The sequence below is a fragment of the Carassius carassius genome, chromosome 50 (assembly GCF_963082965.1).
Source record: "Carassius carassius chromosome 50, fCarCar2.1, whole genome shotgun sequence".
Taxonomy (NCBI): domain Eukaryota; kingdom Metazoa; phylum Chordata; class Actinopteri; order Cypriniformes; family Cyprinidae; genus Carassius; species Carassius carassius.
The window spans coordinates 19,151,142-19,166,514 of record NC_081804.1 but is presented as its reverse complement, the minus strand read 5'-3'; the positions used below and the strand labels follow the sequence as shown (position 1 = coordinate 19,166,514).

The 15,373-nt window shown below is 44.6% G+C and overlaps 2 protein-coding genes across 2 annotated transcripts in view; both read left to right on the top strand.

Moving 5' to 3' along the window:
* The window catches only part of tmem231 (transmembrane protein 231), a 24,443-nt gene extending 23,690 nt beyond the window's left edge, over positions 1-753 (top strand). The window contains exon 11 of the mRNA XM_059546159.1: positions 729-753. Within this exon, the coding sequence (XP_059402142.1) occupies positions 729-753 (25 nt within the window). The remainder of the gene's footprint in view (positions 1-728) is intronic.
* chst6 (carbohydrate sulfotransferase 6) lies at positions 34-15,373 on the top strand. The gene is made up of 2 exons (XM_059546036.1): positions 34-105; positions 13,927-15,373. The coding sequence occupies exon 2, from the start codon at positions 13,945-13,947 to the stop codon at positions 15,136-15,138; it is 1,194 nt and encodes a 397-aa protein (XP_059402019.1). The 5' UTR covers positions 34-105; positions 13,927-13,944; the 3' UTR covers positions 15,139-15,373.

Sequence of the window (15,373 nt, the reverse complement as noted above, 5' to 3'; positions counted from 1 at the left end):
CTCTAGAGTTTATAGCATAAAGGTTTTGTCCCTGAATGCGATCGCACTGTTGAACGGGAGATAAGGCACGCTTTAATAATATGCAGCCTCTACTATAGACATAAGGTAGGCCATTACATAAAAAAATATGTGTTTTTGACATTTCTTCAAGTGACTCTTAAAATGATCTGTTTGTGATAGGAGTGTCACTTCTCAACAGAAGTCACATGTGTCTAATATAACACGTTTATATCCTCTGGCGACGTTAACCGCATTTAGATTTAACAAAAATATTATTTTAATAATTACGTTATATTGTAGAAACACTTTATAGCTCAAATGATGAATCGCTACAAAGGATTTGTTGGTTTGATTGGTTCTAATGTCTCAAAATAAATGTCTCAAAGCGTTCCCTCTCCAAACATTACGGGGAATAGGTTTGTTTTTGCATTTTTGTTTTTGCATTTTTGGGCTTCACATAGCGCCTCCGAGTGTTTCAGGAGTCCAGTATGGTCCAGTCCATGATGGTGTCCTGTAATGATGTCTTGTCAGGTTTTAGGTTTTGAATCACACGCGCACACACACAAATTGTGACAGAAAAGACACTTTTAAATTTTATTTTAATAAAATGTTTTAGATAGCCTGGTACGAAATGGGAAAGTGTAAAGGAGCACACATGGGAAACAAACGACATCTGATCGTATTACTCATTTATCACACTACGTTTCCCACCTGTTTCTCTTTGTCAGGTATACAACGCTCTTAACGCGATAGTTCACCAAGTTATAAAAAATCCTGTCAAGTCCCTCATGTTGGTTCTCCAAACCGGTATGATATACTCCTTTTTGTGTTAAACATACACTCACAAAATTGTATTTTGTGTCTCGTGCAATATATTTAAAGTTTTCGGTAACCATGGTTTATGTGCGAAAAACGAAAAAAAAAAAAAACAATTGGTTGTGGCAGAAGAGGTTTTGTCTTCTAATGCGCACAAGCCAAATGGAGACAATAGCGGTGTTAATTTCGGACGCACGGAAGCTATTGGTTCATGCCACGATGTTTGCATGGGCGTTATGCATATGCATTGATGTTAATCAAAAGGATCGACCCTCACATAAAACAAATATCGACTGCAAAGTGCATTTTTACTTGGCAAGTAATTTGGTGCATAAAATAAGCTTTTAAGTGGAAAAAAAGACTATAATTTAAGCTTTTAAGTGGAAAAAAGACTATAGTTGTACAATAATTATACATAACATACTTAAATGCTCACACGATATATATTATAATACATAGTGTTTACACTCTAAACAAACTTAATAGTGATAGCATTCAGTGGTTATTATGAGCACTCTTTGCAAGCTTTGTAGTATGATCCATTTAAAATGTAGTACTCTGTTTTTCGGCCACACTTTTTTTTTTTTGCACAGAATTACACAATCATATAAAACATACAGTAACAATACAAGAAAAGAATGCTAGGGGGAGATGTAAACAAAATTATAGGAATACATTAAGACGTGCTTGAAAAATTCGAATAGCTTTTTGTTTCCTTGAGGGTAATATAGAATCAATACAGTATTTCACCTCATTTTTAAATGCTATAAAACATGGGTTTTTACCTGAAAATTTACATTTATGTATATGTAATTTTGCCATTAAAATAATTTTTTTTATAAAATAACTGCAGGTCTGTTTATCTTTGGAGTTTACAGTAATACCTAAAAGAACATCTTTCCACTCTAAAATGAAATCTCTATCAACATATCTAACAATAAAATCAAGCACATTCTTCCAGAAAAAAGACACAAAAGGGCAGTGCCAAAATAAATGAACATCTGTCTCTGGCTTCTGCTTGCAAAAGCTACAGCTAACATCAATATCCTTTTTAAATTTAATTAAATAATGTTTAGCAGGGTATATTCTGTGAAGAAGTTTAAAGGATACTTCCTTCACCTTATTTGTTAAAAGATATCGATTGGGCAGAAGCCAGACTTTTTTCCAGTCAACATCATTCACAAATTTACTCCAATATGCAGAAGAAATAGCACCAAAAACAGTTGCAAATTTCTTTGGTGTTATGGGTATATAAAATTCTTTAAAGAATTCCTCGTATGTAAAAAGAAGGCTTTCCGAATTAAATAGTTCATCTACCAAAACAATATTATTTTGAAACCAATTTTCTAAGAAAATAGATTTTTGTTTAAATAATATGTCCTTATTATTACAAATAATGTAATGGTGTGGTGAAAAGTTGTGTTTGAAAATCAAATTCCACAACAGAAAAGCTTGTCGATGAAATGCAGAAAGCATCACTGGTATTTTGTTGATGTCAAAGTTACAAACAAGAAAAAAAATGATGCCACCTAGATTGGATAAAAGATGAAAGGGAATAATATTCCAAATAGAGGTTGGATATTTAACAAATTGTCTAATCCAGTTGACTTTAAATGTATTGTTTAGTGTAGTAAAGTCCAGGAAGTTGATGCCACCATTATCATATGAATTCATTAAAATAGTTTTCCTTATATAATGTATCCTATTTTTCCAAACAAAATTAAAGAGCATCTTATCAATCTCCTTTGAAATTTTATAAGTTAGTCGGGATATAACTTCGTTTTTGGAAATCAAAACTCTTCCTTTTAATGATAAATCTCTTGAAAGCCACTGATTTAATTTCCTTTGAGTATTTTGAATAACAGGATTAAAATTTAATAAACTTCTGTTCTGTTGATTCTTATTTACTATAATTCCTAGGTATTTGACTTCTGTTTTGACTGGAATGTTACAATAAGATGCCACTGAACAATCTTTAACCGCCATAAGCTCACACTTCTTTACATTTAAATAGACACCAGGGGCCTCATTTATAAAGCGTGCGTACGCACAAAACGGGGCTGGAAACGTACGTACGCCAGTTCCCACGCAAAGGTTGTGATCTATAAAAAACAAACTTGACGGGAGAATGTGCGCACCTTTAAGCAAACTTTGAGCCGTGCGTACGCACATTCTGGAGACAAAGGGAATTGGCGACACCGATGGTGAGGTCGTGAACTGAAGTTAGATTGTAGAAAATAAATGTGAGAAGAACGATTATAAGAATTAATGACATTTAATTTTCACTCCATTTCATACGTTATATCCACATTATCATGAAGATTAAATCCAACAGTGTTATTTGTGCCGATTGTTTTAGGCTATATACATCTAGTAAAATCCAAACGTAATTCAAAATGTATTAAAAGTAAAATAAAATAATAATCAGCGCTGCCTTACAGTCACATTGTCCACAACGGGAGCACAGGAGGACATGGCGCGATACATGTGATAGCCTACAGAATAGCATGAAATACCCTTTTATTAGAGAACTGCAGAACACAGTGTAAAAAGGAAATATTTTCCTTAATGTACATAGCCTATATCATAAAATGTCAAAGTCTGCAAATACAGTCATGAAGCACAATCGCTACTCATCATCGGTCCTAACTATTACGGTGTTCATTACAAAACCGTCAAGAAGCATGTGTTCACTATAACATTTTCGTCTTAAATTTTCGCCCACAAATTAATTAAGTGATTTTGTCAAGGTGTTAACGATCAGTCTATTTGCTAGAAACATATAAATTCTCCGGTGACCCGGGTATGTAATGCTTCATGATGGCACTCCTGGCACTGTTGGAGGATTACGCTAATGGCAGAATAAGGAGAGAACGAGTTTTCAGGGACCATGATGATTTCCTGGCCCATGATGATGACTGGCTAATAAGCCGATTTAGATTCCCTAGAGCTGTGCTCTTGGATCTATGTGCTGAATTGGGTCCAGTATTAGAGAGGGCAACACGCCGGAACCATGCCATCCCAGTCCAAATACAAGTCCTCACCACTCTGGGGTTCTTGGCAACCGGCTGTTTCCAGCGGGAATTGGCAGACAGGTAAATTAATAATATAAAAAAACTATAAGTAATCCTCAAATTTGTCTCTAAGACCTTTTTGTATATGAAATAATTCTATTGGAATCTATCATCTCACCCTATAGGTCTGGTATATCACAGCCGTCCCTGAGTGCCATAATATCTGTCGTTTTAAATGGTATACTTAATATGGTTAGTCGATACATCAGGTTCCCCTACACTGTGCGAGAACAGGCCGAAATTAAAACGCAATTTGCAGCAATGTCTGGTTTCCCAAATGTAATCGGCGCAATTGACTGCACTCATGTTGCTATAAGGGCACCATCTGAAAATGAATTTGCTTATGTTAATAGAAAGCATGTGCATTCTATTAATGTGCAAATCATATGTGACTCCAACATGACCCTCACAAACATTGTGGCACGCTGGCCTGGTTCAACACATGATTCCTTTATCTTGACACATAGCAGTGTAGGGAACAGACTAAATGCAGGCGCAGTACGTGATGGCTGGCTTCTTGGTGAGTTTAACAATATTAAAAAGTAGAAACTGTAACAATTTTGTTTTTAATATAATTATAACCTGCAGGCGACAGTGGCTACCCCCTGAGACGCTGGCTCCTCACCCCATTTTTAAACCCGCAGAGCGCAGAGGAAACTCATTATAACGAGGTCCACTCTCGTGCCCGCGCAGTTGTGGAGCGTGCCATCGGCATCCTGAAATGCAGATGGCGTGCTCTGGATGCCTCGGGTGGCAGACTTTTATACCATCCAGCAAAAGTGTGCAAGATTGTCAGGGCGTGTGGTGTTTTGCACAATATAGCACTGAGAAACGGTATTCCTCTCCCTCCTGATCTCCCTCTACCCCAGCATTACGACCCCGAGCCACAGCCCCCTGGCCGACAAGAGGGATATAAACGAGGTGCAAGAATCCGTGAGGATGTCATGCGGCGTTTGTAAAGAAAGACAAAACTCAAGGTTCATGTTTTAACTGCATCTTTTAATGATTGTGCAATTTCTTGCATCACTTCTCTCATCTGCCGTAGCTCATCTGCAACCCTGTTGACAGCGTTTATTGTCTCTCGCTGTAACTGCAGGACTGCGTCAGTGAGTACCCGACCACTTTTGGACGTGCCAGACGCAGAAGGGGCACTGCTTTGAGCCGGACGCTGTGCATCTGCATCTGAGAACCCCTCACCCTGAACCTCCTGTTCATTTACAGCTTCAGACTCCGGAAGGACTGGAGGACAAACAATTGGCAACATTTATCCATTTATCACCCCACACACTCAAATGTACAGCGTTAATGATTAAAAATCGGTTTAACCTTGCTCCTCTGTGGTTTCAGTCACGTCAGTGTCTCCCTCCTTTTCCGACACAATACCACACACGCTGACCTCCCCAATTATAGCCGCGATTTTGCTGTCCACTGATGTGAGATCAGCTGTACATGGGCCCCCACCAGTTGCAGCCACGCTCTGGCGGTGGGAGGACAGTTTTCTCTTTGCCTTCACCTTGAATGACTGAGAATCTTTATTTCACATATTTTGCATACTGTAAGCACATGTAAATAAAACTTTTTGAAAATCAATATTGCTATTTATATAGGCATATAGCCTAATAAAACACAAATGTAATATGTTGGTAAAAAAAAAAATTTGTATACCTTCAGGTCGGACCATTTTTTCTTTAATTCTGCAACTGTCCGTTCTGTCCCACTGACACAATTGACGGCAGAAGCAATACTTTGCCACTCGCACTGCTTCTTTTTATTAGTGACCCCACTGCTGTGGCCACCAAATAACACAGTTTTCCGAGCCTCCACCTCCCCTACAAGTGTTTCAATCTCAGTATCTGAGAAATTACGTTTTTTTCCTCTTTTCTCACCTGTCGCCATTATTAAAATTAGGCTAACAGAAATGCACGTTTTCACTTTCTTGGATTAATTAATTGGCGGGTCGCATGCCAGTTTTCCAGGTATATATGGGATTCCACTCTCATTTACATGCTGATCAGCAATCATGAGGTGATTTGCATTGACTATTTATGGTTAAAAATGGGCGTGTACAGGGCGGGATATGAGGCTGGTTCACGTACGCACATCTGCGGGTGATCTGTGATTTATAAAGGGAACATTGCTTACAGGTGTGCGTACGCACGGTTTTATAAATCGGAATATTTTTTGGCGTACGCCATTTTTGGCTTTTGGGCGCACGTAAACTTTTAGTAAAGATCCTACGCATAGTTTTATAAATGAGACCCCAGATGCTTTAGAAAACGTACTCGGTTACTAAACGTAACCTCGGTTCTCTCTAGAAGAGCGAACGAGTACTGCGTCTTAGCTAAGACGCTACGGGAAAAGTCTCTTTTCACGAAATACTGAAGCAAAAAATTATCCTTAATTTTGTATTTTTGTAAAGCGCATTTGCAGCAGTACACAGCCATAGGCGAGACGGCTCGTTCGCTCATTGGCTTGTTCTGCGGCAACTGCACAGCCTATCGAGCGAGGGCTGATGCAACATCAGACCAATAAGGGCGCTTCGCGCCCTTCTTGCCACTTCCCGCCGAAACGGGTGTGGCCCAACCTATAAAAGGAGCTCGAAAAGGCTGACTCACCTGATTTATTTCATCGCCGAAGCGAATAAGAGTGAATCGTGCGCACGGCAGAAAACGCAGTACTCGTTCGCTCTTCTAGAGAGAGCCGAGGTTACGTTTAGTAACCGAGTACGTTCTCTTACGAGAGCTCTCTTGTACTGCGTCTTAGCTAAGACGCTACGGGAACCCAATGTAAAACGCCGTGCGCGCAGGGACCACACCAATAAACCTGAAGCAACGCCCAGGATTTACAGTGCACAGTCACCTGAGGGACTCACAGAGAGTCCAGGACAGAAAAGGGAAAAAGCCCTCCGTCCTATATCTAGCAGCATCCGTAGATGCGGTAAAATGACATCACACAGCCGAGGCAAGGCCTGACCAATGTGGCAATGCGGGTCTTACGCAATACTGCCCATATAACAGTCGGCAGCGCATAGTGCTCGTGAACTCAGAATTCCCCTCAGGGCCCTGATTCGACTATACCGACAACAGCCTTGCTTGCAAGGCGGGGACCTCCAGGTTATAGAACCTGATAAATGTAGACGGCGAGGCCCAACCTGCCGCCATACATATATCCTGCAAGGAGATCCCAGTAGACCACACCCACGACGAGGCGACGCCTCTTGTGGAGTGTGCTCTGACGCCCAACGGGCACTGAAGGCCCCTGGAAGCGTAAGCTAACGCTATGGCGTCAACTATCCATCTGGATAGAGTCTGTCTCGAAACAGCCATTCCCTTGGAACATCCACCGAACGAGACAAACAGCTGCTCCGTCTGCCGAAAGGCAGCAGAGCGAGACACATAAGCTCTTAAAACCCTGACAGGGCAAAGAAGACTCGAGTCTCCATCCTCCCCTGACACCGGCAGGGCAGACAGGGCAATAACCTGAGCCCGAAACGGTGTGTTGAGGGATTTCGGCACATAACCGTGCCTAGGTTTGAGTATGACCCTTGAGTCATTGGGCCCAAACTCCAAGCACGACTGGCTCACCGAGAGCGCGTGCAAATCACCCACACGCTTCACAGAAGCAAGAGCCAACAAGAATACTGTCTTAAACGACAGATGCTGAAGGCTAACCGATTGGATAGGCTCAAAAGGGGGACCCTTCAAGGCCTCCAAAACCGCCGCGAGGTCCTACATAGGGACTGACAGAGGTCTGGGAGGATTCAGCCTCCTAGCTCCTCTGAGGAACCGGATGACTAAATCGTTCCTTCCTATTGACTGACCGGACGCCGTTTCAGAAAACGCCGCGATGGCCGCCACATAAACTTTGAGCGTGGATGGGGCTCTGCCCTTATCCAACAGCTCCTGTAGGAAGGAGAGGACCTCCGTCACCTCACAACTAAGGGGTGAATAACCTCGAGCTGTGCACCAGCTGGAGAACACCGACCACTTCGAGGCATACAGACGTCGTGTCGACGAAGCTCTAGCCTGAGTGATGGTATTTAGCAGTCCCACTGCGAGATCAGCGGGTAACCGTTGAGCGCCCACACATGGAGGGACCACAACTCCGGTTGAGGGTGCCAAATCGAGCCCCTGGCCAGCGAGAGGAGGTCCCTCCTCAACGGTACCGGCCACGGGGCGACATCTTCTAACTGCATCAAATCTGGGAACCATGGTTGGTTCTTCCAAAGAGGTGCTACAAGCAGTATTGAACATCTCGTTTCTCTCACCCGTTCTATCACCTGCGGAAGGAGGGAGACGGGAGGGAAAGCATAAAGCGGGCAGCACGGCCATCTCCGTGACAGCGCGCTTTTGTTCTTGGAAAAGAACGCGGGGCAGTGAGCGTTTTCGTGGGAAGCAAAGAGGTCCACCTCCGCCATGCCAAATCTCTCCCACAACAGCCGGACTGTTTGCGGGTGTAGAGACCATTCGCCCGTAGGAACATTGCCTCTGGACAGCCTGTCTGGACCCAGATTCTGCAGTCCAGGCACATGCACTGCTCTCAGCGAGCGCACGTTGCGCTGAGCCCAAACCAGGAGGCGTTCCGTCAGCCTGCACAGGTTTCGGGACCCGAGACCGCCCTGGCGATTTAGTAGGACACCACGGATATGTTGTCCGCACGGACTACGACGTGGTGATCCTTGATATGGGGACAAAAGCGCGTCAGCGCGTTCTCCACTGCCAGCATTTCCAGGCAGTTGATATGATGGAGCTTTTCCCGTTCTGACCATAGGCCAAAGGACGGTCTGCCTTCGAGCAGCGCTCCCCATCCCGAAGTGGAGGCGTCCGTCGACACCATTTTCACACTCGGGGAAGTCCCCAGGCTTACACCTGATCGGTACCAGCCGTTCGCTGTCCAAGGTGCTAGAGCCGCAAAACAGCTCTGATCGACCTTGAAATGCAGCCGGCCAGACGCCCACGCTCTGCGCGGCACCCGAGCCTTCAGCCAGAACTGCAGGGGGCGCATGCGGAGCAGGCCCAGCCGCAGAACCGGAGATGCTGAGGCCATGAGACCCAGCATCTTTTGACAGTGTTTGAGCGACATGGTCGCGCCGCAGCGGAAAGAACTCGCTGCGCGCTGAATGCCCATCGCGCGCTGTGGTGACAGCCGCGCCGTCATGGAACACGAGTTCAGAACTATACCCAGAAACAGGATCGTCTGACTGGGGTTCAGCGAACTCTTCGCCCAATTGACACTGAGGCCGAGCTTCTCGAGGTGATCGAGTAAAACGGCCCTGTGGTCCACGAGCTCCACTCGTGATCGGGCCAGAACCAGCCAGTCGCCCAAATAATTCAGCACTCGTATGCCTCTGAGTCTGAGAGGAGCGAGCGATGCATCCATGCACCTCGTAAACGTACGAGGAGCCACGGAGGACTGTAAACTGGTATGCCTGGCCCTCGAAGGCGAATCTCAAATATCGCCTGTGTTTTGACGCTATCTGTATTTGAAAATACTCAGATCTATTGACATGAACCAGTCCCCTCTGCGAATCTGCGGAAGGAGTTTCCTGGTCGTAAGCATTTTGAAACTGCGTTTCATCAATGCCTTGTTCAGCTGTCTTAGATCCAGTATGGGCCTGAGACCCCCGTCTCTCTTGGGCACCAGAAAGTATCTGCTGTACAGCCCCCCCCTCGCTTTGAGCTTGAGACACAGGCTCTACAGCCCCTTTGCTCAACAGTTTTGATATTTCGGCCCGAAGTATGTGTGCTACTTCTGTTTTGACCGTAGTTTCGTCGTGCGCTGAAAAGCGCGAAGGGCGTCGAAAAAAACTGTAGCGAGTAGCCTCTCTTTATAATGCCTAGCACCCAATCCGAAACCCCTGGAAGCGCTGACCATGCATCTGCATGAATGGCTAAGGGCTGGATGCGAAGCGTGCTCTGTTGACCGGGCAACGGCGGCGCTCGGGTGTGCTGCGCATTTGAGGCGGGGAGCGCGATGATCACAGCGGGCAGATCGCTCCTCATCGACCCCGTCCCGGCGCTTAACCGACTGGGGGAAGGCTGAGCAGGTCCCGTGGGACTCGATATGTCTGCGAGTGACTGTGGGCTGTATATGTGCACATTTACCACTTTCAACTCGCTGTCTGCCTGTGCAGAGCGTACGTGCACGGGCCTCGTTTTTACAGAAGCCACGCGCCGTATGTGACATAGTGTATGTGGGCACTGGGGAGTGGGCACGTTTACTATGCGGCGCGCTCGACCGATCTGTGTTGATCTTATGTGCGCGAGCCCTGTGTGCAGGGCTGTGCTTACATGTGGAGATGGGCACTGAGGAGTGGGCATCGTCACTGCATTTATAGCACCATCGGCCGTGGCCGGACGAGCGTGAACGGGTTTTGTTTTTTACAGAAACCACATGACGCGTGTGACATAGTAATTGTGGGCACTGAGGGGTGGGCACGCTTACTATGCAGTGTGCCCGATCGACTTGAGTCGCTTTTATGGGCGCAGGCCCTGTGTGCAGGGCTGTGCTTACATGTGGAGATGGGCACTGAGGAGTGGGCATCGTCACTACATTTATAGCACCATCAGCTGTGGCCGGACGAACGTGCACGGGTTTTGTTTTTACAGAAACCACATGACGCGTGTGACATAGTGATTGTGGGCACTGAGGAGTGGGCACGTCTACTATGTAGTGCGCGTGATCGACTTGAGTCGCTTTTATGGGCGCGAGCCCTGTGTGAAGGGCTGTGCTTATATGTGGAGATGGGCACTGAGCAGTGGGCATCGTCACTACATTTATAGCACCATGGGCCGTGGCCGGGACACCAGAAATTACACCTTTTTCGGGAAATATCTGGGTAGCCGTGATAACGGTTTTCGTGTGCAGGCAAGCGGGCAACCGTACAGGCTTGCGCATTGCAAAAAACGCTGAAACAGTCACAATCTCTGGAACTGAAACAGCGGCGCGCTTAGGTGAGAGCCCGGCCACAGTGGAACTCGTACACCGGCGCTTCGATGAAGCAGCCATCGTGTGTAGTGCCGACGCAGCGCCATGCAGCATGCTTAGATGGCTTTCCTAGGATGGCTTCGGGGCTCCCGGCCTCACCGTAATTACGTAATCCGTAAACTTATAAAAAAGGCCAGGCGAGTCCTCAGAGTCACCATGGCAACAGCTCGCAGTGGGGGCATCCGCCGTCAGCGAGCGCGATCGCTGCATGATCTTCACCCAGGTAGGAGACACAGATGACGTACCGGTCTCCCTCGCTGAGTGGGGCTCTGACGAGCCGCAGGAAGGCATCTTAAAAAAGACGCAAGCTCTTTTACGAGTGTGTGTCGCAGGGCGAACACACACACACACATAAAGAACAGCTTGGATATAACAGAATTGAAAGGATATAGGCGCCGGATAGCGCAGCAGGAACGGCAGTGGAAGGCGGCGATGCCAGCAGCTTCAGAATGGCTCGTCCTGCTGATGTGCTTTCTCAGACGGCGCTTGCTTCCTCCGTGATCCAGCGATGCGTGAGCTTCGCTGAAGAGATGAAAAATCAGGTGAGTCAGCCTTTTCGAGCTCCTTTTATAGGTTGGGCCACACCCGTTTCGGCGGGAAGTGGCAAGAAGGGCGCGAAGCGCCCTTATTGGTCTGATGTTGCATCAGCCCGCGCTCGATAGGCTGTGCAGTTGCCGCAGAACAAGCCAATGAGCGAACGAGCCGTCTCGCCTATGGCTGTGTACTGCTGCAAATGCGCTTTACAAAAATACAAAATTAAGGATAATTTTTTGCTTCAGTATTTCGTGAAAAGAGAATTTTCCCGTAGCGTCTTAGCTAAGACGCAGTACGAGAGAGCTCTCGTAAGAGAACTCCTCTATTACATTAATTGCGACTGGGATTTGGTTTTCATTTCGGAGAAAAAGGGTGGTATCATCAGCTAATTGCGTTATAATGTTTTTCGGCCACACACACGTTGCAAAGTTTCGGGAATTCAGTGATGCAAACAAGCTGTTTTAGGAGGGCATGGTTGACTCTTAACTTTTATAAATCACATCATATGACCCCTTTAAGTGACATGGCATCTGATGTACGGATGCGCTTGGCACATGCCACTATGCTCAGTGACACTTCCAGTTTTCACTGACATGTGTTAGTGGAGAGTGGCATGTGTTAGTGGGTCAGTGTCACTACTGCATTTACAGTCTGAAATGCAACGCAATCTATCTAATCCATGGCTTTAATATCTTTTTTTTTTTTTTTTTTTTACAATTATGCAACAAGAAATTAAACCATTTTATAACAATTATTTTTAATTATTTGATAAAATATTAAAGCAAACAAAGGGACACAAGACAGATATTAAACACATGAAGCAGCCCAAGTTGTTATACAAATGAACTCCGTGATGTAGACAATACGCTTGACAGAAACCCAAATGTATCGTTCTGCCGTTAAGTGTGGGTGTTATGTTAGACTCACTACAGTGACATGTTCCTATGAACATAGGAGTCTCCATAGACCGCTGAGGACACCGTGGTTAACTTACATTTTCCTGGCTGAATATCTGATGGCAAATCTTTTCACTGTGGTAGTTGTTAGGTGTGTTACCGAAGCGTGACTGAGGTTTGCTTTAGTGGACTTTTTATCTCTTAGATTTGATTCAGAAGGGTCAAGTTGTTGAATATAGCTTTTATTTAAATATACATCTGGTTGTAATTAAACTCCCCCAAATTAAATTGTACTCCCATTTGGCTCTATTTTTTGGTTGTTTTTTTTGTTCCTGGTTTCACCTCTTACTTTTTAAGTATTTCCAGAAGTAGTTAATGGGATTTACCTTGATATTCAGACTCACTTTAGAGTATTATTTTTGTTCCTTTGCATTTATAAGCAATGCACCAATGTTTCGACCAGTCATCAGTTTTGGATATAGAAACAGCTGGTGAATCAGAAAAAGATAAATTGTGTTGGCTGTGAGTTGACTGTTACGAGCTCTGCATGAATAAGATTGACTCCTGGATGGATTGAAAAACAACAGCAGGTTGTGATTTGGCAACATGCAAACATTAAAGTAGAATAGTAAAATTGCGAAGTAGAGTTGTATCACTTTAAAAAATAACTTATAAGGAAGATAGGTTAACCCAGCGGTTTTCAATTCCAGTCCTCGCGCCCCCTGCTCTGCACATTTTGTATGTCTCTCTTATGGATTCAGATGTTTGTTCTTGTTCCGCCATGAGTTCAGTTCGAAGCGAACGTATTTGTTCCATTCAGAGTGCATTGAAGTGTGCAAGACATGAATTTAAATTGTATTTATTTACAGAGCTATATAATGTCACACTTTTCCGAGTGTGAAGACGTTGTGCAACACAAATCGTTTGTGCAGCACAAACTTTAACAGATTTCCCCTGCTCAGGGAGTAGGAAGCAATGAACACTGTGTAGGGACCATGTCAATGGGAACACAGTTCATGCACGGAGCTCACTTCTAACAAAATTATAATCTGAAATAGGTGTGTTAAAGAGAGACATGCAAAATATGCAGAGCTGGGAGGCGCGAGGACTGGAATTGAGCACCACTGGTTTAATCTAATGTTTATAATTTTTACCAAGTGAAAGGCCTTTTAGTATAATTGTAAACTGTCCACGTTAAGGTTGTAGTAGTACATTTGCCTTTTTGCTGTGAAATCTTTACTTTTTAGAAAGTAAATTCTGTTTACGTTTCTTAACAAAAATAAATAAATTTGATAATGAATAAATCACATATGCAGACTTTTCATCTAAATGTTCAAAAAACCTGCTTTACAGGGTTAAAGCTATTATAAGTAATCCTTTAAAACTAGAACTGTATCTGTAACTGTAGCTCAAGTGCTAGAGCATTGCGTAAACATGCGCAAGGTTGGGGGTTTGAATCCTGGGGAACACATGGTAGAATACAATGTAAGTCGCTTTGGATAAAAGCGTCTGCTTAATGCATAAATTTAATTTTAATATAATTTAGAATATTACTTTGCCATATAGAAATGCCAGTACATGAACCAGCCTATAAAGCATGAATGTGCTTGCTTTTACAGGTGAAAAAAGTTGACAGGATGCTGCGGTGGAGAGTGTCGAAGCCCACTGTGCTGAGCCTTTTGCTAATTCAGGTTGTTGCAGTGGTGCTTCTGTACAGATGGTACAACCGTCCACCGTCTCAAAACACATCTCTATCTGAGGGCAAGGTGCATGTGCTGCTGCTGTCGTCTTGGAGGTCTGGCTCATCATTCCTGGGACAGGTGTTTAACCAGCATCCGGATGTCTTTTATTTGATGGAGCCAGGCTGGCACGTGTGGATGTCTGTAAAGCAAACAGGTGCACGTAGCTTACGAATGGCAGTGCGTGATATGATTCGTAGTGTCTTTCAGTGCGATATGTCAGTGATGGACGCTTACATCCCCCAGCCATGCAACGTCTCCAAACTCTTCATGTGGAGCCACAGTCGTGCACTCTGCTCTCCACCCGCATGTTTTCTCACAGCTCGTGACAAAATCAGCAATGAGCAAGAATGCAAGAAGAACTGTGACACGCAGGGTTTGAAGCTAGCGGAGGCAGCTTGTCGGTCTTATAGCCACGTGGTGTTAAAAGAGGTGCGCTTCTTTGAGCTGGAGTCGCTGTTCCCACTACTGCGGGACCCTACTCTGGATCTGCGCATCATTCATCTAGTTCGTGACCCACGAGGTGTGCTTCGTTCCCGAGAGAAGTCTTCCAAAGCCCTGGTGCAAGATAGCGCCATAGTACTTGAACAGGCTAACCTTCCGGAAAATGAACAGCCGTACCAGGTCTTGCAGGAGATTTGTCGTAGTCATGTGCACATTTATAAGACAGCCATGTTAAAGCCACCCGATTTCCTACGGGGACGCTACAAAATGATACGCTATGAGGATTTAGTGCGTAACACGCTGCCCGAGATCGAAGCCATGTACGAGTTTGTAGGGTTGGACATGACCGAAACTTTGCAGGAGTGGATCTACCGCATCACCCATGGGAGGGGCAAGGGAAAGAAAAGTGATGCCTTCAAGATCACCTCGCGAAATGCAGAGGACGTCTCCTTGGCTTGGAGAACCACCTTATCATTTGAAAAAGTCCAGCACATCCAGGATGTTTGCAAAGATGCCATGAATCTGCTTGGATATAAAACAGTGGATAGTGAGAAAGAGCAAATGCTGCTGGATGTAGACTTGCTGAAACCAAATGAACAGAATCAGTTCAGCTGGCTACCTTCTAAAAGCACTATCGCTAAAGTATAGAGACGCTCCAGTGGCATAGGCATAAAAGTGTGTCATTTGTGCATCAGTTTTGTTCTTCTTCGCTTCATACAAATGTGTCCTAGGGAACAGCAGAGAATTTGGACATTCCTCTGTTAAACAGGACACTACAGCAATGAAGCGCTGTTCTCTTCTTAACACAAAATTTTAACACTGGATGCTGTTTTTGAAGAAATCGGGGTCCAATAATTAACTTTAAGTTTTATTTATCGACAAA

Bases quoted from the DNA above. Each gene is read 5' to 3' on its own strand.
- chst6 (XM_059546036.1), top strand. From the start codon at position 13,945: ATGCTGCGGTGGAGAGTGTCGAAGCCCACTGTGCTGAGCCTTTTGCTA.